Source organism: Dipodomys merriami, unplaced genomic scaffold (assembly GCF_024711535.1).
Source record: "Dipodomys merriami isolate MVZ:Mamm:240054 unplaced genomic scaffold, mDipMer1.0.p SCAF_71, whole genome shotgun sequence".
NCBI lineage: Eukaryota > Metazoa > Chordata > Mammalia > Rodentia > Heteromyidae > Dipodomys > Dipodomys merriami.
The window spans coordinates 5,773,645-5,796,777 of record NW_027206302.1 but is presented as its reverse complement, the minus strand read 5'-3'; the positions used below and the strand labels follow the sequence as shown (position 1 = coordinate 5,796,777).

Sequence of the window (23,133 nt, the reverse complement as noted above, 5' to 3'; positions counted from 1 at the left end):
AGCAATTACAGCCTCTATATACAAAGTAGTAAGTCCTTGAAGCAAAAACCACATTCCAAATTTCTTATCACACCCCCAAAATTAAACCACCTTCCAGGTTTTCTGGCTCTGTCTGAGTTTCACTGTTATCTATTGAATTCCAGTAACCTGGTGTTTAACTAATTTACTTCAGAGGCTGGGAAGGTGGCTCAGTGGTAGAGCGCTTGCCTTGCACGCCTGAGGCCCTGGGTTCAATTCCTCAGCACCACATAAGCAAAAAGAAAAAAGCTGGAAGTGGCGCTGTGGCTCAAGTGCTAGAGCGCTAGCCTTGAGCTGAAGAGCTGAGGGACAGCGCCCAAGCTGAGTTCAGACCCCATGACTGGACCCCCCCAAAAAATAAATAAACTAACTAATTTACTTCAAATTTTTATCTCTGGAATTTTCCCTTTAATGACTAACCTGCAGTTTCTACAAGGAGATTCTGCCTTTCAAGTTTGGCCTTATTCTTCCTCACCTTGCAAATTTCAGTAAATGCTGGGCCTCAGTTTGTTCTATTCCTAGGATCCGTACTTACATTTCTCAGGTTACCTGGGATTTGTTTGTCCCAGTTAAATTTAGTTTTTCCTTGGTCTAATGAATACTCTATTTGTTTAATTTAACCTGGTTCTAACAAAGGATGAGAACTTTGTCTTGGTTATTGAAATTGTAATTGCCATTTATAATTATTAACTGCTAGCTTTGCTTCTGTAACTGGCTTCCTTACTGATTGCAAAATTACCACTGACACCGGGCGCTGGTGGCTCACGCCTGTAATCCTAGCTACTCAGGAGGCTGAGATCTGAGGAACGCGGTTCAAAGCCAGCCCGGGGGGCTGGGAAGGTGGCTCAGTGGTAGAGCGCTTGCCTTGCATGCATGAGGCCCTGGGTTCGATTCCTCAGCACCACATAAGCAAAAAAAGAAACAAGCCGGAAGTGGCCTTGTGGCTCAAGTGGTAGAGCACTAGCCTTGAGCTGAAGAGCTGAGGGACAGCGCCCAAGCTCAGAGTTCAGGCCCCACGAACGGACCCCCCCAAAAAAAAACAAAAAAAAAACAAAGCCAGCCCGGGCAGGAGAGACCGTGAGACTCCTATCTCCAATAAACCACCAGAAAACCGGAAGTGGCGCTGTTGCTCAAGTGGTAGAGCGCTTGCCTTGAGCTGAAGAGCTGAGGGACACCGCCCAGGCCCAGAGTTCAAGCCCCATCACCGACAAAAAAAAAAAAATTACCACTGACCACCTGTGAGTGGCCTCTGTGGTTTTTGCCTTTCTATTCCCTGAGCTATTTGAGTTCTGGGCTGGTCTTTACTGTCTCAATAGTGGAGGTCAGTCGCCGGGGTTAATAAAGGTTCCTAACCCTATTGATTGTTGGGGACTTCTTTCACCAAGCGTGGGTTGGAGTTCCATAGGCTCTGGGAAGTTGGAATACTTCAGGCTAGTGCCAGAAGAAGTTTGGATCCTAAGGGAGGGGAGACCTTGTTTTATTTTGTTGTGGTTGTTTGTTTTTTTGTCTTTGCTAGTCCTGGGGCTTGAACTCAGGGCTTGGACACTGTCCTGAGCCTCTCTATGCTCAAGGCTAGCACTCAACTGCTTAAGCCACAATACCATTTCTATTTTTTTTTTTCTGTTTATGTGGTACTGAGGAATTGAACCCAGGGCTTCATGCATGCCAGGCAAGCACTATACTACTAAGCCACATTCCCAGCCCAGACCTTGAGTTTTGTACAAGCTGGTTACACACATTAATCAGATATACAAAAAAGGTCAGGCAGGCTGACATCAACTTCTGACCAGGTGAACAATTTCTTTCCAGTTGTGCAGAAATCATGATACCCAGTTCTACTCTTTCTGTATTGTTATAAAAATATATATATAGGGACTGGGAAGGTGGCTCAGGGGTAGAGTGCTTCCCTTGCATGCATGAAGCCCTGGGTTCGATTCCTCAGCAACACATAAGCAGAAAAAAGCTGGAAGTGGCGCTGTGGCTCAAAGTGGTACAGTGCTAGCCTTGAGCTGAAGAGCTGAGGGACAGCACCAGACCCAGAGTTCAGGCCCCACGACCAAAAAAATAAATATTATATATATTTTATATATATATATATAAAACATGTTATATATATACCTATCTTGGTGGTTTTCCTGTCCTTCAGATAGCCCCACTTTGTCTGCCCCCAACTCACATTCTAGCAACAGCCCCACTGGGCCACTTTCCAGCAACTGGGTGGGGGCCAAATGGATGCTGGAAAGTTCCTCGCTGGGAGAGGTAACTTTGATGCAGCTTGTTTTTCTGGGGCTCGGCACTCAGGCCTGATGCGCTTACCGAGCTGGAACTCTACTACTTGAGCCACGACCCCTGCCCTAGATACTGCTTTTGAAGTATAACCATCTACCACCCACCCTGGTTACCTGGAGCCACGCCCACAAGGGCGTGGTCACACGCCCAGAACTTTGAGGCCGTGAGGGCTTCTGGGAAGCACACCCTCCCGGAAGCGGAAGTTCAGGGAGTAGGCGCGTCATTTCCTGAAGATAAAGGAGAGCTCAACGGCCTGGACTTCATTTGCTCCGTCCAAGCTGCGGGATGAAGGAGGTGAGGAAAGAGCGAGTGCGCGGGGGCCGGCGGAGGCACCGGAACGGAGACGTGGTGACTATGGCCCCGGCTGTGGTGGTGAAGCAGGAACGCCTCAGTCCGGAAGCCGCGCCTCCCACCCAGCGCCGTCCCGACCTCGCCGGCGGCGGCGGCGCCGGCAGCCCGACCCCGCCACCAGGCCGCCGCGGGAGCCGAGCCCGGGGAGTGAGCCGGTAAGTGCGAGACACCCGGGATGGAGAAGTTTGGGTGGATCCCTGTGGGGAAGAAGACTCCATCCTGAGGTGGTGGGGGCGTCCGGGCGTGTTGGTTACAGAACCTTCACCCCAGCACTGCCTCTCGCCTTGTGGCGCTGCTAAGTGCGCGCTTAACGATCGGGGTCCCTCCCCATTCAGCAGGTAACACCGAACACTTATGAAGTCAGAATGAGATCATCGCTCCTCCCCTGCCCCCACTAAAGAGTGCGACTGGTGTCTTTCTAGTGTTGTTCCCTCAAAGATTCCTATACCGAGTTCTAGGCGGTCCACCTAGAACTCTGAAGGGGGGGAAAAAAAACAAACACGTTTTTTTATACTCCTTCATTTAAACATCTATTCAACATAGTGTTACTGAGGGCCTAGGTACCATTCCAGGTACTGGGTCACAAGGATCAACTAAAGATAGTCTTTATCCTCGAGAAACCGGCGGGGGAGGGGGACTTATGTAGCCCCCAAACGAACAGGATAGCCAGCCAATAGATGAATGGTAAACAAATAGTAAGACATCTTAAAAGAGTATGGGCTGGTGATCGGAGGAAGTGGAAAGGATTTATTTTAAGCTAAGACTTGAGTGATCCGATTGATCCAGCTCTTTAAGATCTAGGCAGAGGAAACAATTTGTGGAAACAACCTGAAGCAGAATCGTGTTGGTTCTAGGTAGGATCGGGGGAAGTCCTCTGGATGACCTGTTGATAGATTGAATGTGACTGTTGGTGAAAGGAGAGACTGTTGAGAAAAAAAAAAAAGAGGCAAAGTTGACTTCTGGGTGTTGGCTAATAAAGTGGCAAACATTGGGATAAGAAAGGGGTTTGAAATCAAGAATTAGTATCTAAGCAAGAAGGGTCAAGATGTGGCTTTAGAGGGGACCTTAGTGTTAAGAAAGCCCTGGCAGGCCCGGGTGGCTCATACCTGTAATCCTAGCTACTCAGAAGGCTGAGATCTGAGGATTATGGTTCAAAGCCCGGGCAAGGAAAGTCCGTGAGACTCTTATTGCCAATAAACCACCCAAAAACTGGAAGTGGCCCTGTGGCTCAAGTGGTAGAGTGCTAGCCTTGAGCTGAAGAGCTGAGGGACAGCACCCAGGCCCAGAGTTAAAGGCCCACAATTGACCCACCCCCCAAAAAATGAAAAAAAAAGAAAAAAGAAATAAATCCCTTAACTCCTCTAGTGATCAGAAGCAATCTTCCAAATGTGGTGTTTATGGTTTATGTTTAGTAGGTAAGCCTGATCTGAGAATCTGATTTGTGTGGGAGAAGGGAAATTGAGATAAAATCTAGTATCCCTTTCTCTGAAAAGGTCCCCAGCCAAAAAGAAAATCAAATCGTCAGGGAGAAGAAGCAAGTCTCCTCGGACTAAGAGAAGCCGGAGTCCTCACCACTCAACAGTCAAAGTTAAGCAGGTAAATGGATCAAGGGTGTTTGATAACTGGCTCCATATCTTCATGCCAAGCTGAAGAGAGTGGTGGTTTTTTTTGTTTTTTGTTTTTTTGTTTGTTGGTGTGGGGCTTGAACTCTGGGCTTGAGCGCTATCCCTGTGCTCTTCAGCTCAAGGCGAGTGCTCTGCCGCTTGAGCCACTGTGCCACTTCCGGTTTTCTAGTGGTTTATTGGAGATAAGAGTCTCATGGACTTTTTTGCCAGGGCTGGCTTTGAACCTTTATCCTCAGATCTCAGCCTCCTGAGTAGCTAGGATTACAGGCGAGAGTCACTGGTGCCTGGCTTGAGAGAGTATTTGTGTGTGCGTGCGCGTGTGTGTGCGTGCGCGTGTGTGTGCGTGCACACTGTGTGTGTGTGTGTGTGTGCGCGTGTGCATGTGTGTGCAAGCTTTTCTAAAAAGTGTATGCAGGGAGTAGTTCTGCTCATTTGCTTATATTAAGCTTTTATTTTGAAGCAGTTGTTAATTCACATCTGATAATTGCATTTATCACAAGCAATTCAGAGAGGTGTACTCTTTTTTGCTTCTCCAAATGGTCACGTTTTAACAGAACTGTTGATAGGATCACAACCAGAACATTGTTATTGATGTAGAATTTGTCTCTACCGGGATCTCCAATGTGGTACTTCCGAGCCACACCCACTTCTTTCCTTAATCCTTTATCCTTCCTTAATTCCTGACTGCCTCTTCTGCTGTTTTTTGCTTCTTTAAGTAGTTGCTTCTTTGTAGGTTTTCAGTTTGTTTCAATTTGGTACTAAGATTTGGTTTTGGCCTATGGATGATGACCATTTTATTCAGTACTGTTTGTGGGGAAGGCTGTTTTTTATCAGTTGCTGGTGCTCACACCTGAATCCTAGCTATTTAGAAGGCTGAGATCTGAAGATGGTAGTTTGAAGCCAGCCCAGGTAGAAAAATGTGGTTTAAATGGTGGAGTGCAGTCGGTGAGAAGAAAATGTACACTGAGAATTCAAGCTGCAGAACCAACAATCCCTCCCTTCTCCCCCCCCCAAATAAAAAAGAAAGTTGTTTTTCTTCTATTTGATTGATTTTTGCTCTTTTGTCAACAATCGGTTGGGCTAGATGCTTGTGACTAGTACCTATCTATAATATAATACTAGCTATTCAGGAGGCCTAGTTTGAAGTCAGCCTGGGAAGGAAAGTCCATGAGACTCTTTATCTCTAATTAGCTAACAAAAAGCCAGAAGTAGAACTATGGCTGAAGTATTAGGGCCCCAGCTTTGAGTGAAAAAGCTAAAGGACAGTGCCCAAGCTTTGAGTTCAACCCTCAGTATTCACACACACACACACACACACACACACGCACACACACATACACACGCGCACACACACACACATCCACATGCACATACATGCACATATTAGTTGGATATGTATTTGTAGACATGTATTTGTATTTCTGGGTTCTGAATTTCAGTTTTGTTTGTTGGGGAGGAGGAATACTAGAGATTGAACTCAGAAACTTAAACTCAAAACCTTGAATTTGCTAGACAAGTTCTTGGCCCTCAGTGCATTTTGCTTTTAGTTTGTTGTCAGTCTCAAGTTTTTCCTGGTGGGCTTCAGATTAAAGTACAGCTCAAATGTAGTGGCACCACCATACCTAACCGTGTGTGTGTGTGTGTGTGTGTGTGTGTGTGTGTGTGTGTGTGTGTGTGTGTGTGTGTGTGTGTGTGTGTGTGTGTGTGTGTGTGTGTGTGTGTGTGTGTGTGTGTGTGTGTGTGTGTGTGTGTGTGTGTGTGTGTGTGCTGGTTGGTACTGAGGGTTAAACTCAGGATTCTGAGTCAAGGCTCACTTAGCTTTTTTATCTCAAGACTAACACTCTACCACTTCAGCCACACCTGCTTGGAGATAAGTCTCTCATGGATTTTCCTACTTGGGCTGACTTTGAACCAGGATCCTCAGATCTCAGCCTCCTAGGTAGCAAGGATTAAAGGTGTAAGCTGTTTCTTTTTTTCTTTGTTGGCCATGGGGCTTGAACTCAGGGACTGGGCACTGTCCCTGAGCTTTTTAGCTCAAGTCTAGCAAAGTGATAGAGCTACCACTTGGAGCCATAGCTCCACTTCTGGTTTTCTGGTGGTTAATTGGAGATGAATCTCATTGCCTTTCCTGCCTGGGTTAGCTTTGAACTACAGTCTTTAGCTTTCAGTCTCCTGAGTAGCTGCTTGGCTTAATATTGCTAATCTAAGCAGAGAAAATTCATGTTCTTTATATAGCACTGATGCTTTGGTTAGTAGTGAGACTAAACATATCATCAGGAATTTGTACTTCTTTTAAAGTCAGTTCTAGGGATTGAACTCAGGCTCCCTAGCTTGCCAAGCAGGCATATCTTTACCCCTTATTAAGCTTTTATTTCTTCTGAATTTCCTTAATAATGTACTTTGCCCATTTTCTAGTATTTGTGTTATTAACAAACTCACTGATATATTAATATATGGTATATTGCAAACTTTTTATTATTTTTATTTTTTGCCAGTCCTGGGGCTTGAACTCAGAGCCTGGGCACTGTCCCTAAGCTGCTTTTTTGCTCAAGGCTAGCACTCTACCACTTGAGCCACAGCGCCACTTCTGGCCTTTTCTGTTTATGTGGAACTGAAGAATCAAACCCAGGGCTTTATGCATGCTAGGCAAGCACTCTACCACTAACATTCCCAGCCCCAACTTTCTTTTGTCAAGCTCAGTTTTGTTTTTTGTTTTTTTTTGTTTTGGTCAGTCGTGGGGCTTGAACTCTGGGCCTGAGCACTGTCCCTCAGCTCTTCAGCTCAAGGCTAGCGCTCTACCACTTGAGCTACAGTGCCACTTCCGGTTTTCTGGTGGTTTATTGGAGATAAGAGTTTCACAGGCTCAGGCCTGTAATCCTAGCTACTCAGGAGGCTGAGATCTGAGGATCTCGGTTCAAAGCCAGACCGGGCAGGAAAGACCGTGAGACTCCTATCTCCACTATCTCCACTAAACCACTAGAAAACCAGTAGTGGCATTGTAGCTCAAGTGGTATAGCGCTCGCCTTGAGCTGAAGAGCTGAGGGACAGTGCCCAGGCCGAGTTCAAGCCCCATAACCAACCCCCCCCCCCCAAAAAAAAAAAAAAAAAGTTTCACAGACTTTCCTGCCCCGGCTGGCTTTGAACCGAGATCCTCAGATCTCAGCCTCCTGAGTAGCTAGGATTACAAGCATGAGCCACCAGCGACCGGCTTCAAGCTGAGTTTTGCTTTTTGTTTTTTTGGTTTTTTTTTGGTCCGGTCGTGGGGCCTGAACTCTGGGCCTGGGCACTGTCTCTCAGCTCTTCAGCTCAAGGCTAACGCTCTACCACTTGAGCCACAGTGCCACTTCTGGCTTTTTCTGCTTATGTGGTGTTGAGGAATCAAACCTAGGGCCTCATGCATGCAAGGCAAGCACTACCACTGAGCCACCTTCCCAACCCCTGAAGTGTAATCTTTTAAGATGAGTATTATGATTTCATTATTGCCATGAGGAAACTACCTTTAAAAAAAAAAAAGCTTGCATGTGACTACTTTTTTTTTTTTGGTCGTGGGGCTTGAACTCTGGGCCTGGGCGCTGTCCCTCAGCTCTTCAGCTCAAGGCGAGCGCTCTACCACTTGAGCTACAGCGCCACTTCCGGTTTTCTTGTGGTTTATTGGAGATAGGAGTCTCACGGTCTCTCCTGCCCGGGCTGGCTTTGAACCGTGATCCTCAGATCTCAGCCTCCTGAGTGGCTAGGATTACAGGTGTGAGCCACCAGCGCCCAGCTGCATGTGACTACTTAATTGTTCTTTTATTTTCATGGCTCTGAAAATTGCCTGTGGTTAATAGTGCTCTGAAAGGGAATGTGCTTTTTTCCTTCTTTTTGTATCAGGCTTCCTTACTTTTCATTTTCTGGGCATGGCTTGTGCTGTTAGGGCTGCAGTTGTGTAGCGGCATGATATAGATCTTTAGTGCCTTTTACAAGGGAACATAAACACCACATTTAACTTTATGTCTGTGGGAAACTTTGTTCTGAGTGCCCCCAGACAACTATGATTACAGCAGCTTTTTCACAGATTGTTTGAATTTCAGGAACGTGAGGATTACCCTCGGAGAGGACGGGAGGACCGACAGCACCAGGACCCATCACAGCAGGAACACAGGAGATCTAGGAACAGTGACCGAGACAAGCATCGGGGCCATTCCCGCCAAAGGAAGAGCTCTGATGAAAGGCCTGGTGGTGGACAGGGCCGGGATAGAGACAGCCACAACTTGCAGGCTCAGGAGGAAGAGCGGGAGTTTTATAATGCCAGACGCCGGGAGCACCGCCAGAACGAAGTCACTAGCACTGCTAATGAGGCTCAAGAGATGGTTCCTCAACCTGGTGGCAACAGAAACAAAGAAGTGCCTGTTAAAGAAAAACCAAGCTTTGAACTTTCTGGGGCACTTCTTGAGGACACTAACACCTTCCGGGGTGTCGTCATTAAGTACAGTGAGCCCCCAGAAGCACGTATCCCTAAAAAACGCTGGCGTCTCTACCCATTTAAAAATGATGAGGTTCTTCCAGTCATGTACATCCATCGACAGAGTGCTTATCTTTTGGGTCGACACCGGCGCATTGCAGACATTCCAATCGATCATCCCTCTTGTTCAAAGCAGCATGCAGTCTTTCAGTATCGGTAAGTATACACCTGGAAGAGGACCTTGGAATGCCAGCAGGGGCTAAACGTCTCAGCAGTGCTCAGGAGTCTGTGCCCCTCTTGTCTAGTAGCAGTATTATAGAGTACTGTAATCTAGCTACCCACTGAAGAAGAGCTTTCAACTTCGTTTCAGAAACTCAGATTTTTAATATGCCCTTAGCACTTGCCAAGTATTTGACTCTGGGACAAGCCATTCTGGTCCTGTTTGTACCTGCCTTTCAGTGTCATTATGAGGTTTAATTGGAAATAGAAATGAAAATGGTTGGTGTATTTATTAGCTGAATCTGCATCTTGAAAGCTTGAGTTGTCTATCTGTTGCCATTTGATCCTCACAACAACCCTGTGGGAAAGATGAGATACTATCCTATTTGACAAGACAAGGAAAGTAAAGGTGGGCACAGCCAGATGACCTCTTTTTTTGGGGGGGGGGGGTCCAGTCGTGGGGCCTGAGCTCTGGGCCTGGTGCTGTCCCTCAGCTTTCAGTTCAAGGCTAGTGGGCTACCCCTTGAGCCATAGCACCACTTCCGGCTTTTTTTTCCTGCTTATGTGGTGCTGAGGAATCGAACCCAGGGCCTCATACATGCAAGGCAAGTGCTCTACCACTGAGTCACCTTCCCAGCCCCTTTGAATCTGAAGTCCTAAGCCACTGATTTTTTTTTCCACTTGGACTAGAGGTAAAGTAATATTGATTTATAGCTAAAAGAAGCATTTTATTATTAAACCACAACAGATTTTTATTTGTATTTATTTTTTGTTCTATTCATGGGGCTTGAACTCAAGGCTTGGGCTCTTTCCCTGAGTTATTTTTACTCAAGGCTAGTGCTCTGCCAGTTGAGCCACAGCTCCACTTCCAGCTTTTGGAGATAAGAGTCTCATAGAAGGCTGGGAATGTTGCTTAGTGGTAGAGTGCTTGCCTAGCATGCATGAAGCTCTGGGTTCAATTCCTCAGTACCACATAAACAGAAAAGTCCAGAAGTGGTACTGTGCATCAAGTGGTAGAGTGTTAACCTTGAGCAAAAGAAGCTAGGGACAGTGCCTAGGCCCTAAATTCAAGCCCCAAGATTGGGGCTTGAAAAAGTCTCATAGACTATCCTGCCCTGGCTGGCTTGGAACCGTGATTCTCAGATTTCAGCCTCCTGAGTAGAGCTAAAATTACAGGTGTGAGCCATACTGATGGCTTCCTCTTGACTTCTTAGAGTTTTTAACTTGAATCATGTTCAAGCCAGGTTGCTTAACATCTTCTAGGCTGGGTAGCAAGGAGTGTTAGGAGAGCTGAATGATAAGGCAGAGTTTTGCTCACAAGTTTTTCTCCTTGGTCTCTTCTAGGCTTGTGGAGTACACTCGTGCTGATGGTACAGTTGGCCGGAGGGTAAAGCCCTACATCATTGACCTTGGCTCAGGAAATGGAACCTTCTTGAATAACAAGCGTATTGAGCCACAAAGATACTACGAACTGAAAGAGAAGGATGTACTTAAGTTTGGATTCAGTAGCAGAGAGTATGTCTTGCTCCATGAATCATCCGATACTTCTGAACTAGACAGGAAGGAGGACGAGGATGAGGAGGAGGAAGAGGAAGCAGTGTCTGACAGCTAGCAAACTAAGAAACAACCCATTCTATTGAGACACCTTTTCCTTCTTGAAAGGCTTGGGATTGACTTCAAAGCACCACGGTGCTCGCTGTAACGCCTCTTATTGCCTTAAGTCTTTCCTCTGTTGCTGACCAGCATGTGTTAAGAACACTGACTTAGGTTTTGTTGATTTGTTTTGTGGCACATAATCATGTGCCTGTGGTCATTTGTTTTTAAACAGTCTCGCCAATTACAGTACATCGTGTTTTAGTAGAAGCATTGTGGCTTTAGTTGGTGCTTTGAGAACTGCTGCCTAGGAAATGGAACCCTTTGTTGAAGGGGAATTGTGGTTTGTTCTCTTTGTACAGTTTGTTTATTTATATAGTTATTAAGCTTTGTGGACCAGGAGTTTTTCTTTTTGGGGCAAATCCTTGAGCAGAGAATCTTACTGAGCTTTGATTGTCAGCAGAACAGCCTCCATTATATACCAAAACTTCGACCTGATTGAACTCTTGAGTCATATAACTTAATTTTGCACTTTTTTTTGAGGTTTGGGGGAGTGTTACCACATGACCTCATTATCAACTTAAACAGATGCTTTGTGGCACCTGTTTAAACATGTGACATACAAGAAGATTATGGCTACTATCACTGGGTGCTGATTAATGGGAGAAGCTGAGATGCTTGTGGATCTGTTTCCTATAGAGAATTCTGCTTTCTCCATGGAGCATGTATGTAACTATTTCGATCATCTGGTCTATTCTTCAGTTTTGCATTTTTAGTCAAACATTAGCCCTTTTCTCCCCTCCCTCCTTCCCTTCCTTCCTTCCCTTCCTTCTCTCCGTCCTTCCCTCCTTCCTTCCTTCCTTCCTTCCTTCCTTCCTCTCCCTCTCCTTCTCTTTTCTTTTTCTTTGAGAAATATACCATCACCTATGTGACAGGGGCCTTGCTTTATTGTAACAACATGTAAATATGTCTGAAGAAGGTTGTGTAGCATTTCTACATGTTTCATCTTTAAAAATTGTTAAGAGAAGTTGTATTTACCTTCCAAGGACAGGAAAGCAAGGGGGCTGCCCATTTTCCTATAATTTTCCACCGAGAATAATGTGTAGGTAGAAAAGTACTACTTACATATAGTGTCTATGTGTGTATTATATATCAATTATATGTTCAAGAGCTGTGTGATGGTTTTCGTATGACAGTGTCATATAAATATAACGCCACACGACAGGCAAAGGCTTCTCTGCATTTGAAGAGAAGGTTTTCATTATATGTATTTTTGTGATAAAAAAATAAAATTTGTAAATATATTCCTATTTCAAAGGTTAATATTTTCCTAGCACAGAGGTCTTAAGTTCAATGTCTATTTGCTGCTAAGAGTTTTCATAATAGTGAATTTGAGTAAAATAAGCAATTGTGTAGGGAATCATAAGGAGATACCAAGACATGGAGAAGTGGGCCCAGCTCTGCACGGAATCCAGCCCTTCCAATTTCAGCAGGTGAACATGGGTCATGGGGAAGCAATAGTACTTTCTGAACTGGCAGGAAAAGACAGGTTTTCTTTCAAGTAGAGATTAGGGCAGGCAGGCTATGTGTAGTGAGCTCTGGTATTTTATACAGCAAAATACCATCCCTGCCAAGTTGCGGGGGGGGGGGGGGAAGGGGCCCACACCTGTAATCCTAGCAACCTAGGAGGCAGGGATCTAAGGTGGTTCAAAGCCAGTCCAGTCAGGAAACCATGAGACTCTTTTAACTGCAGTTAACCACCAGAAAACCAGAAGTGGAGCTGTGGCTCAAAGTGGTTAGCCTTGAGCTGAAGGGCTCAGAGACAGAGCCCAGGCACTGAGTTCAGGCAAGCCCCATAACTGACAAAAAAAAATGAAAATAAAAAATACCATCCTTACCATTTCATCTTCATGGGGGTGGGGAAGGTGACATGGCTGTTAACTCCTCTGAGGTTGGAACTTCAGGGTGATAGTGAGTTAGATGATCATTTCCATTGTTTTTTACATTCTAGTCTCATATTCAAGGCTAGATGTTGCCTGCTGCAGAGAGGCAGCTGACTTATATTCATTCAAAATAAATGGAAAGATCTTTGAAAAGTGAGCACTTAAGATTAACTAGATGAAAGGTATGATGAGGGCTGGGAAGGTGGCTCAGTGGTAGAGTGCTTGCCTTGCATGCATGAGGCCCTGGGTTCGATTCCTCAGCAACACATAAGCAAAAAGAAAAAAAGCCAGGAATGGCGCTGTGGCTCAAGTGGTAGAGTGCTAGCACTGGGACAGTGCCTAGTCCCAGAGTTCAGGCCCCATGACTGGACCCTCCCCACACACACAAAAAAAGAAATGAGGGGAAGCTACAGGGCAACTAGCATTTCACCTGTCTAGAAAGTAGATACTGTTCGGTTAGTTTAGGTTTCCACCCAGAGTTTCCTCTGGGATTAAGCACTGATCTGGCTTTTTTAAGTCTTTTGGTCGGTCATGGGGCCTGAACTTGGCCTGGGTGCTATCCCTCACCTCTTCAGCTCAAGAGCTAGCAATCTACCACTTGAGTCACAGTGCCACTTTCTGGCTTATGTGGTCCTGAGGAATTGAACCTAGGGCTTCATGCATGCAAGGCAAGCACTCTACTACTGAGCCACCTCAAGCCCTGATCTGGCATCTTAATCCGGGGCTAACTGATTCAGTGTGTGCTGCTGCTACTACTCCCTGCTGACCTTGGGCTTTGCTTGGACATCTCACTGATGGGTACTGTGGTACACAACAACTTTGCCAACCTTTCAATGACAAATCCCAGTTACATTGTGAACTTTGTATTAGTAGGGCAATAGCTTCCTGGATTTAGGTGTTTTTTTTTTTTTCATGCTGAAAATGTGGGAAGTTCTCTTCTTCTTTTTTTTTTTTTTTTTGTCTGGTCGTGGGGCCTGAACTCTGGGCCTGGGCGCTGTCCCTCAGCTCTTCAGCTCAAGGCTAGTGCTCTACCACTTGAGTCACAGTGCCACTTCCAGCTTTTTTCTTTTTTTGCTTATGTGGTGCTGAGGAATCGAACCCAAGGCCTCAAGCATGCAAGGCAAGCGCTCTACCACTGAGCCACCTTCCCAGGCCCTTCTTTTTTTTTGTACAAAAATTTTCCAAGAAAGATCCATCTCCAAAGTTGATACTTGTTCATTTTAGCTTTTTGCAAGTACATTTATCTTTTTTGTTGTTGTTGGGTGGAGCTTGAACTCTGGGCCTGGGTGCTGTCCTTGAGCTCTTCAGCTCAAGGTTTGTGCTCTACCACTTAAGCCACAGTACCACTTCTGGTTTTCTGAGTGGTTTATTGGACATAAAAGTCTCACAGACTTTCCTGCCTGTGCTAGTTTTCAACCATGATCCTCAGATGTCAGACTCCTGAGTAGCTAGGATTATAGGCGTGAGCCACTGGTGCTTGGCTAAGTTCAGTATCTTTTCTCAACCCTGGCTACCTGGCTAGCTTGTCTGCATATCATTGCTGTCAGAATCAAGTTATAACAGCCCTTTGCTACTGAGCCTTTTTAGCAGGGCCTCTGGTGGCCCATCCTTGTGCGGAAGTGTACAACAAAATTTTCATATTTATAATATAGCTTAGTTTTACCAAGCTTAGAGTTTGGGAAATTAGGGCAGTGGCAGAGCATTTGCCCGCTATGCTCAAGGTTCCATCTCCAATTATCTCTCCCTGACCTGAAAAGTTTAGAACTTAACTCTTTCTTTAGAACTTAACTCTGATCTAGTGCATAGATGATCATATTTTTTGTTTGTTTTGTTGGTTTTTTTTTGTTGGTCATGGGGCTTGAACTCTGGACTTGGGCACTATCCCTCAGCTCTTCAGCTAAAGGTGAGTGCTCTACCACTTGAGCTACAGCACCACTTCCAGTTTCTAGTGGTTAATTGGAGATAAGAGTCTCATGGACTTTTCTGCCCCAGCTTGCTTTGAACCTTGATCCTCATATCTTAGCCTCCTGAGTAGCTAGGATTGCAGGCATGAGCTACTGATGCCAGGCCATATTTTTTTAAATGTCCTCATTGTAGAAATGAGTTGTGGATCTGAGGAACAAATGGCATCTGGTAACTGGAGCCTAAATGTGTTGCACAATGTGTCAGCAATACCTGCTTATGAACTAATACTCTATATATGTGAGTTTATGTTAAACAGGCAACGTGATTGAAATGAAAACTTTTGGAATTTAAAGCTTCATTTGGTCTCTTTGGTAAAGTGTGTGGTATAGTTATTAAGTGAGAAGCAATTTACGAACACAGTTGCTAAAAGTCTATAAACAGTGAAACTCCTGAGTTCCCCAACAAATGCTTTTTTCTGTTGTTGGTTGGGGGGGCTTGAACTCTGGGCCTGGGCGCTGTCCCTCAGCTCTACCACTTGAGTCACAGCACCACTTCCGGTTTTCTGGTGGTTTATTGGAGATAAGAGTCTCAAGGACTTTTCCTGCCCAGGCTGGCTTAGAACCGTGATCCTCAGATCTCAGCCTCATGAGTAGCTAGGATTACAGGTGTGAGCCACCGGTGCCCGGCCCCTTCTGAACTTTTTATATTAACATATATTTGCTGGGGCTGGGCACCGGTGGCTCATACCTGTAATCCTAGCTACTCAGGAGGCTGAGATCTGAGGATTACGGTTCAAAGTCAGCCCGGGCAGGAACATCCGAGAGACTCTTTTTTTTTTTTTTTTGGGTCCGTAGGGCCTGAACTCTGGGTCTGGGCGCTGTCCCTCAGCTCTTCAGCTCAAGGCTAGCGCTCTACCACTTGAGCCATAGTGCCACTTCTGGCTTTTTTCTTTTTGCTTATGAGGTGCTGAGGAAGCGAACCCAGGGCCTCATGCATGCAAGGCAAGCGCTCTACCACTGAGCCACCTTCCCAGCACCCCCCCCCCCCCCCAGAGACTCTTATCTCCAATAAACCACCAGGAAACTGGGAGTAGCGCTGTGGCTCAAGCAGTAGAGTACTTGCCATGAGCTGAAGAGCGCAGGGACAGCGCCCAAGCCCATGACCGACAAAACAAAAGTTCAGAAGGGGTAGGGATGGACCTTATCAGTAAACGGCTGGCCTGCCATGAATTTGATCCTTAGCATTATCAAATAAATATATATGTATATAAACAAAAGGAAGCAGTGGATTGATGAGTTCATGCTGTAAAGTTAAGGTAAACCTATTATCAGTTGCATAAACTTAGTATGCTAGCAATTATTTTGTAGCTGTGAAAGAGCAATAATCAAAGATGCTTTGCATCTGTAGAAGAGATAACATTTGAAGTGTGCCTTAGAAAGTAGGTTGATTTTAGGCCAGGTGCTGGTGGCTCATGCCTGTAAGCCTAGCTACTCAGGAGGCTGAGATCTGAGGATCATGGTTCAAAGCCAGCCTGGGCAGGAAAGTCCGTGAGACTCTTATCTCAAATTAACCACCAGGAAAGAGGAAGTGGTGCTGTGGCTCAAGTGGTAGAGCACTAGCCTTGAGCTGAAAAGCTGAGGGACAGTGCCCAAGCCCAGAGTTCAAGCCCCATGACCAACAAAAAATAAAAATAAAAAAGAAAGGTTGGTTTTGGATCAGTAGTAGAGGATGTTGTGCCAGATGGGGAAGAGTTCAGGGAGCAGCAGAACTGCAATGGGTACAAGGAAAAAGACTATTGACCCAAAGTCCCATAGTGGTAGAGTTGGAATGAGAAATCACTCAGTCCAGGATCTGGTGATTTTTCCCACCTGCAGAGCTTACTGAAGAAAGTGGAGGAGTGAAAAGAACCAGTTGGTATTAGGCTGCCCAGTTCACTTTGGGTAAGACATCTGGGAGTAGAATAGCTTCAGCAAATCTTCACCAAGTCACAGACATGTCTACTTGAAAATTGCCATGTTGACTCATAAAAATGGGCAAATGTGGGCTGGGAAGGTAGCTTCGTGGTAGAGTGCTTGCCTTGCATGCATGAGGCCCTGGGTTCAATTCCTCAGCACCACATAAGCAAAAAAAAAAAAAAAAAAAAAAAAGCCAGAAGTGGCACTGTGGCTGAAGTGGTAGAGCACTAGCTTTGAGCTGAAAAACTGAATGACAGCTCCCAGACTCAGAGTTCAGGCCCCACAACACAAACGACAAAAAAAAAAAAAAAAAAAGAAAAGAAAAGAAAAAAGAAAAGGCAAATGTTTAGTAACAGTGCTGAAAGAATGCCATGAATTCATAGTGTCAATAAACCAGATCCGTATTGAAGAACACTTCATTTGGTTGATTGATTATAGTAATAGAGTTTGAACTCAGGGCTCTTTACTTTCTAGGCAAATGTTCTACCAATTGAGCCATGACTCCAGTGTGAAGAGTACTTTATGAAAAATGCAGTTCTAAGTATTTTGAATGTACTCTAACATGCATGAGCTCCTTGATTCCACCATAACCCAGTGAGGCAGCCTGCAACTGTCCTTTGTGCAAATGAGAACACTGAGGCACAGAGAGGCTAAGCTCATACACTGGTAGGTGGGATTGGGATACAAACCCAGGCACTGGCTTCAGATATAATCTCCCTGTCTTCTCTCTCTTCTCTTCTCTCTCTGATATAGGGTCTGGTTGGTCTTTATTCTTTGGTTTCAAGGAATCCTTGAACTTCACCCTCCTGAGTGGGCCACCTGTAGACTGCCATTGGGATACACTCATTTTTACAGTCATATTAATTAATTAATTTTTATTTTTGTGGGCTGGGAATGTAGCTTAGCAGTAGAGTGCTTGTCCAGCATGCATGAAGCCCTGGGTTCAATTCCTCAGCACCACATAAATAGAAAAAGCTGGAAGTGGTGCTGTGGCTCAAGTGGTAGAGTGCTAGCCTTGAGCTTCTTTTAGAAGTGCAGGACAGTGCCCAGGCCCTGAATTCAAGCCCCAGGACTGGCAAAAAAAAGAAGAAAAGAAAAGAAAAAGAAAAAAAGGTCAGGGATAACACCCAGGCCCTGAATTCAAGCCCCAGGACTGGCCAAAAAAAAAAAAGAAGAAGAAAAGGTCAGGGATAGCACCCTGGTCCTGAGTTCAAGCCCTATGACTGACAAAAAAAAAAAAAAAAAAAAAAAGGGGGGCTAGGATTGTGGCTTAGTGGTAGGGTGCTTGCCTAGCATGCATGAAGCCCTGGGTTCAATTCCTCATTACCACATAAACAGAAAAGGCTAGAAGTGGTGCTGTGGCTCAAGCAGTAGAGTGATAGCCCTGAGCAAAAGAAGCTCAGGGACAGTGCCAGGCCTTGAGTTCAAGTCCCAGGACTGGAAATTCTATCTCTATCACTTTCCTCTATTCCCTACAACCCCTTCAACTGTTTCACTCTTTTTTTTTTCTTTTCTTTTTCTTTTTTTTTTTTTTTTTTGCCAGTATTGGGGCTTGAACTCAGGTCCCTGAGCTTCTTTTGCTCAAGGCTAGCATTCTCCAGCTTTTTCTGTGTATATGATATTGAGGAATGAAACTCAGGGAAGGCTTCATGCATGCTAGACAAAAACTCTACCACTAAGCCACACTTCCAGCCCTCTATTTTTTAAATTATTTTTACTTTTATTTTTCGTTGGTTGTGGGGCTTGAACTTGGAACCCAGACACTGTCCTTGAGCTTTTTCCCTAAAGGCACTACTACTATGGCACCCTCCTGAGTAGCTAGGATTACAGATATGAGCCACCCGTGCCTGCCTCATTCTATTTTCATACATGCAGATAAAGTATATTTTGACCATATTAATTCTCATTTACCCTCTGCATTCATCTTCCCAGTCCCTCTGGTACCCACTCCTACTTAACTCTTTTTTTTTTTATCGGGGGCTTGAACTCTGGGCCTGGGTGCTGTCCCTGTGCTCTTCTTCAGCTCAAGGCTAGTGCTCTACCACTTGAGCCACAGCACCACTTCCAGTTTTCCAGTGGTTAATTGGAGATAAGAATCTCATAGATGGAGCTGGGAAGGTGGTTCAGTGGTAGAGTGCTTGCCTTGCATGCATGAGGCCTTGGGTTTGATTCCCCAGCACCTCATAAGCAGAAAAAGCTAGAAATGGCACAGTGGCTCAAGTGGTAGAGCATTACCTTGAGCAGAATCGCTCAGGGACAGCACCCAGGCCCAGAGTTCAGATCCACGACTGACAAAAAAAAAAAAAAAAGAATCTCATGGACTTTCCTGCCTGGGCTGGCTTTGAACCTTGAACCACAATCCTCAGATCTCAGCCTCCTGAGTAGCTAGGGTTACAGGCATGAGCTACCGGTACTCAGCTCTCTTGCCATTTTTTCTTTTTTTGGGTCGGGTCGTGGGACTTGAACTCTGGGCCTGGCCACTGTCCCTTAGCTCTTCAGCTCAAGGCTAGCACTCTACCACTTGAGCCACAGTGCCACTTCCGGCTTTTTTCTTTTTGCTTATGTGGTGCTGAGGAGTCGAACCCAGGGCCTCATGCATGCAAGGCAAGCGCTCTACCACTGAGCCACCTTTCCAGCCCTCTCTTGCCATTTTAAAAAAATAGTGTATATTAATTATACTAAGACATTTCATTATGGTATTTTTATGCATATATATAGAGAGTACATGTGTGTGTACCTTTGAAATTCACTTTTCATGAGAGTAAAAAATGTGGTATGTAGCTTTTTGTAGGCAGGACAGTACAGGTGGATAAGCTCAGCCTCAAACTCAACTTCCTTGCTTGGTGCTTTATTATTCTAGCCATGCCTCCAGACCTGCTTTTTGCTGTTATTACTATTATGCTGGCCACTGATGTTCATGCCTATAATCCAAGATACTCCAGGGGATGAGATTTAAGGATTGTAGTTCAAAGCCAGCCCGGGCAGAAAAGTCCATGAGACTCTTATCTCCAATTACCCTCCAGAAAACCAAAAGTGATGCTGTGGTTCATAGTGGTAGAGTGGTAGCCTGGTTGAAAGACCTGGGGGACAGTGCTCAAGCCCTGAGTTCAAGCCCCATGAATTAGCAAAAAAAAAAAAAAAAAAAAAAAATATATATATATATATACACACACACACACACATATATATATATATATATAATTTGGTTAGGATGGCATATCTATTAGCAAGAGTAGGTATTAAAGTTTGTCATTATTATGTTGAGGTGTTGTGTACTAGTGCTGTAAGTCCAGATGTATTTGTGTGAACTTGGGTGTACCAATATTTGGTACACATTAGGCTGTTGTTTCCTTTTAGTAGTTTGGGGTTTTTTGGGGGGGGAGGTTTGAACTTTGGGCCTGGGTGCTGTCCAGCTCAAGGCAAGCTCTACCACTTGAGCCACAGCGCCACTTCCAGTTTTCTGGTGGTTTATTGGAGACTAGAGTCTCACAGACTTTCTGCCTGGGCTGGCTTTAAATCACGATCCTCAGATCTCAGCCTCCTGAGTAGCTAGGATTACAGGCATGAGCCACTGGCACCCAGCTTTTTTTTGGGGGGGGTCGGGTCATGGGGCCTGAACTCTGGGCCTGGGCACTGTCCCTCAGCTCTTCAGCTCAAGGCTAGCGTTCTACCAATTGAACCACAGGGCCACTTCCAGCTTTTTTCTTTTTGCTTATGTGGTGCTAAGGAATTGAATCCAGGGACTCATGCATGCAAGGTAAGCGCTCTACCACTGAGCCACCTTCCCAGCCCCGTTTTTTTTTTTGACAGTCCTGGGCTTGAACTCAGGGTCTGGGCACCGTCCCTGAGCTTCTTTTGCTCAAGGCTAGCACTCTACCACGTGAACCACAGTGTCACTTCTGGCTTTTTCTGTTTATGTGACACTGAAGAACTGAATCCAGGGCTTCCTGCATGCTAGGCAAGCACTCTACCACTAAGCCACATTCCCAGCCCTGAATTGACCTTTTTGTCTCTTTTTTTTTTATTGTCGTGAGGCCTGAACTCTGGTCCTGGGACCTGAACTCTGGTCCTGGGTGCTGTCCCTCAGCTCTTCAGCTAAAGATGTGTGCTCTACCACTTGAGCAACAGCGCCACTTCCCATTTTCTGGTGGTTTATTGAGGATAAGAATCTCATAGACTTTCCTGCCTGGGCTGGCTTTGAGCCGTTGATTCTCAGATCTCAGGCTCCTGAGTAGCTAGGAGTACATGTGTGAGCCAGGATTGCTCAGTTTCTCATTTTTATTTAAAATCTTTTTGTTAGACATAAGTGCACCTACTCCTATCTGATTTTGGAGTCTATGAGCTTGGAAAACTTTCCCATCCTTTAATTTTTTATTTTTATTTTTTAAAGTTTTTGACAGCCATGGGGCTTGAACTCTGGGCCTGGGCGTTGTCACTCAGCTCTTCAGCTAAAGATGTGTGCTCTACCACTTGAGCCACAGAGCCACTTCCGGTTTTCTGGTGGTTTACTGGAGATAAGTCTTTGGACCAGGCTGGCTTGGAACTGCCATCCTCAGATCTCAGCCTCCTGAGTAGCTAGGATTACAGTCATGACCCACTGATGCCTGGCTTATTTTTTATTTTTTTGTCAGTCATGGGGCCTGAACTTTAGGCCTGGGTGTTGTCCCTCAACTCTTCAGCTTAAGAGGAGCACTCTACCACTTGAGCCACAGAGCCATTTCTGGCTTTTTCTGTTATGCGGTGCTGAGGAATTGAACCCAGAGTCTCATGCATGCAAGGCAAGCACTCTACCACTGAGCCACCTTCCCAGTCCCCCATTCTTTAATCTTAATCCTATGCTTATCTTTGTAAACATGTTTCTTGGAGACAATAAACCTTGTTATTTAACCTAATTTACCATTCTATCTCTTTGTGTGTCGTACTGGGCTTGAACTCAAGGCATCAAACTCATTTAGCTTTTTTGTTCATAACTGGCACTCTGCCACTTGAACCAAACCTCCAAACAACATTTTGCTGGTTAATTGGAGATAGTCTTACCAGACTTTCTGCCAGACTGGCTTCCAAAATGGATCCTCCAGGTCTCAGTCCCCTGAGTAGAATGAGCCACTGACATCTGGCCTTAATCTGTCCTTTTATTTTTGGTGCTGGTGCTAGTACTAGGGCTTGAACTCAGGGCTTTGTGCTCTTATTCTCATGGTTTTTTCATTCAAGTCTGGTGCTGTACCACTTCACCCACACTTCTACTTCTGGCTTTTTGCTGCTTAATTGGAGGTCAGTCTTATGGACTTTTTTGTCTAGGCTGGCTTTGAGCTAGGATTCCCAGATCTCAGCCACCTGGGTAGTAGCACGAGTGAGCCACTGGCAGCTGGCCATTCCTTGTTCTTTTAATTAGGGAATTCAGAGCATTTACATTCAGTGTTAACAGGGGCTGGGAAGGTGGCTCAGTGGTAGAGCGATTGCCTTGCATGCCTGAGGCCCTGGGTTCGATTCCTCAGCACCACATAAGCAAAAAGAAAAAAGCCGGAGTGGTGCTGTGGCTCAAGTGGTAGAGCGCTAGTCTTGAGCTGAAGAGCTGAGGGACAGCTCCCAGGCCCAGAGTTCAGGCCCCACGACTGGACCCAAAAAAACAAACAAACAAACAAACATTCAGTGTTAACACTGAGAGGTTATGTCATATTGACTGTTACTTTGCTGTTTTCTGAAACTTTTTTTTTTTTTTTTGGGTCCAGTCGTGGGGCCTGAACTCTGGGCCTGGGAGCTGTCCCTCAGCTCTTCAGCTCAAGACTAGCACTCTACCACTTGAGCCACAGTGCCACTTCTAGCTTTTTTTCCCCTCGCTTATCTGGTGCTGAGGAATCGAACCCAGGGCCTCAGGCATGCAAGGCAAGTGCTCTACCACTGAGCCACCTTCCCAGCCCCTTGATACCTATTTTTTACCTATTCTTTTACTTTTCCCGTACTTTTCTAGTTTGTCTTCCTCTTCTGTGTATAGGTCTAATGTATGTATTCTAAGCTAGTCTGGAACCACATTGGCCTCAAAGTCAAGAGCCTACCACCTCAACTTCCAGAGGGCTGGGATTACAGGTATGGGCCACCACCCTCTGTAGAGACAGGATTCGGAACAAGGTAGTCCTGGCTCTATGTTGTACATTTACCCTCCAGACACAGTTTCAACCGGAGAGGGATGCTACATTTGGCTTTGGGAAGACTCCTAGCATCACTGAAGATAATGGATTAAGTGGAGCCAAAGAATGAAGGGAGGTGAAAATAGGGTCTGTATGAACTAGGGAGGTCGCAGAGAAGCAGACAAAAGCATGAGGATGTGCACGGTCCTCCAGAATGCAGTCTAGAGACTGGGTTCGGGTTCTGCTCTAAATCCAAGATGGAAGAGGACGATGTTTCAGGGTGATCTGGTGGCCAGCAAGGTGCGGCACATATAAAACATTTAGGCCGGAGGAATAGCTTAGCTTCTGACGCGGTGGACGGGGTGGATCTGCAAAACCCCGTGGCCAACCGCGGGGCAGGAAAGAAAACCGGATCGGCACCGGCGGGCCAGAAGTGTCTGGCTCTTTACAGACTTCATCCAGTCTTGCCAGGAGGCGCGCGCGCAGGCGCAATGAACAGCGAGTGGGCGCGCAAGGCCCAGCCAAGAGTCGCTTCGCCCGCCTTCCTGAAAATTCGTGCGCAGGCGCAGTGCAGGAGGCACGCTGGTGGGCGGTGCCGGGGACACACAAGAGTCCGCCCTTCGGTCGCGCGTCGCGTCGCCCCGCCTTTTCAGAAGCTCTTGACGCAGG

The 23,133-nt window shown here is 45.7% G+C and overlaps 1 protein-coding gene across 1 annotated transcript; it reads left to right on the top strand.

Annotated features, from left to right (window-relative positions):
• Positions 1-2,519: 2,519 nt before the first annotated feature.
• Positions 2,520-11,840, top strand: Snip1 (Smad nuclear interacting protein 1). Its single transcript, XM_070008709.1, has 4 exons — positions 2,520-2,813; positions 4,152-4,254; positions 8,354-8,940; positions 10,288-11,840. Exons 1-4 carry the CDS (start codon positions 2,593-2,595, stop codon positions 10,553-10,555), a joined length of 1,179 nt encoding a protein of 392 aa, XP_069864810.1. The 5' UTR covers positions 2,520-2,592; the 3' UTR covers positions 10,556-11,840.
• The last annotated feature ends 11,293 nt before the right edge of the window (positions 11,841-23,133 follow it).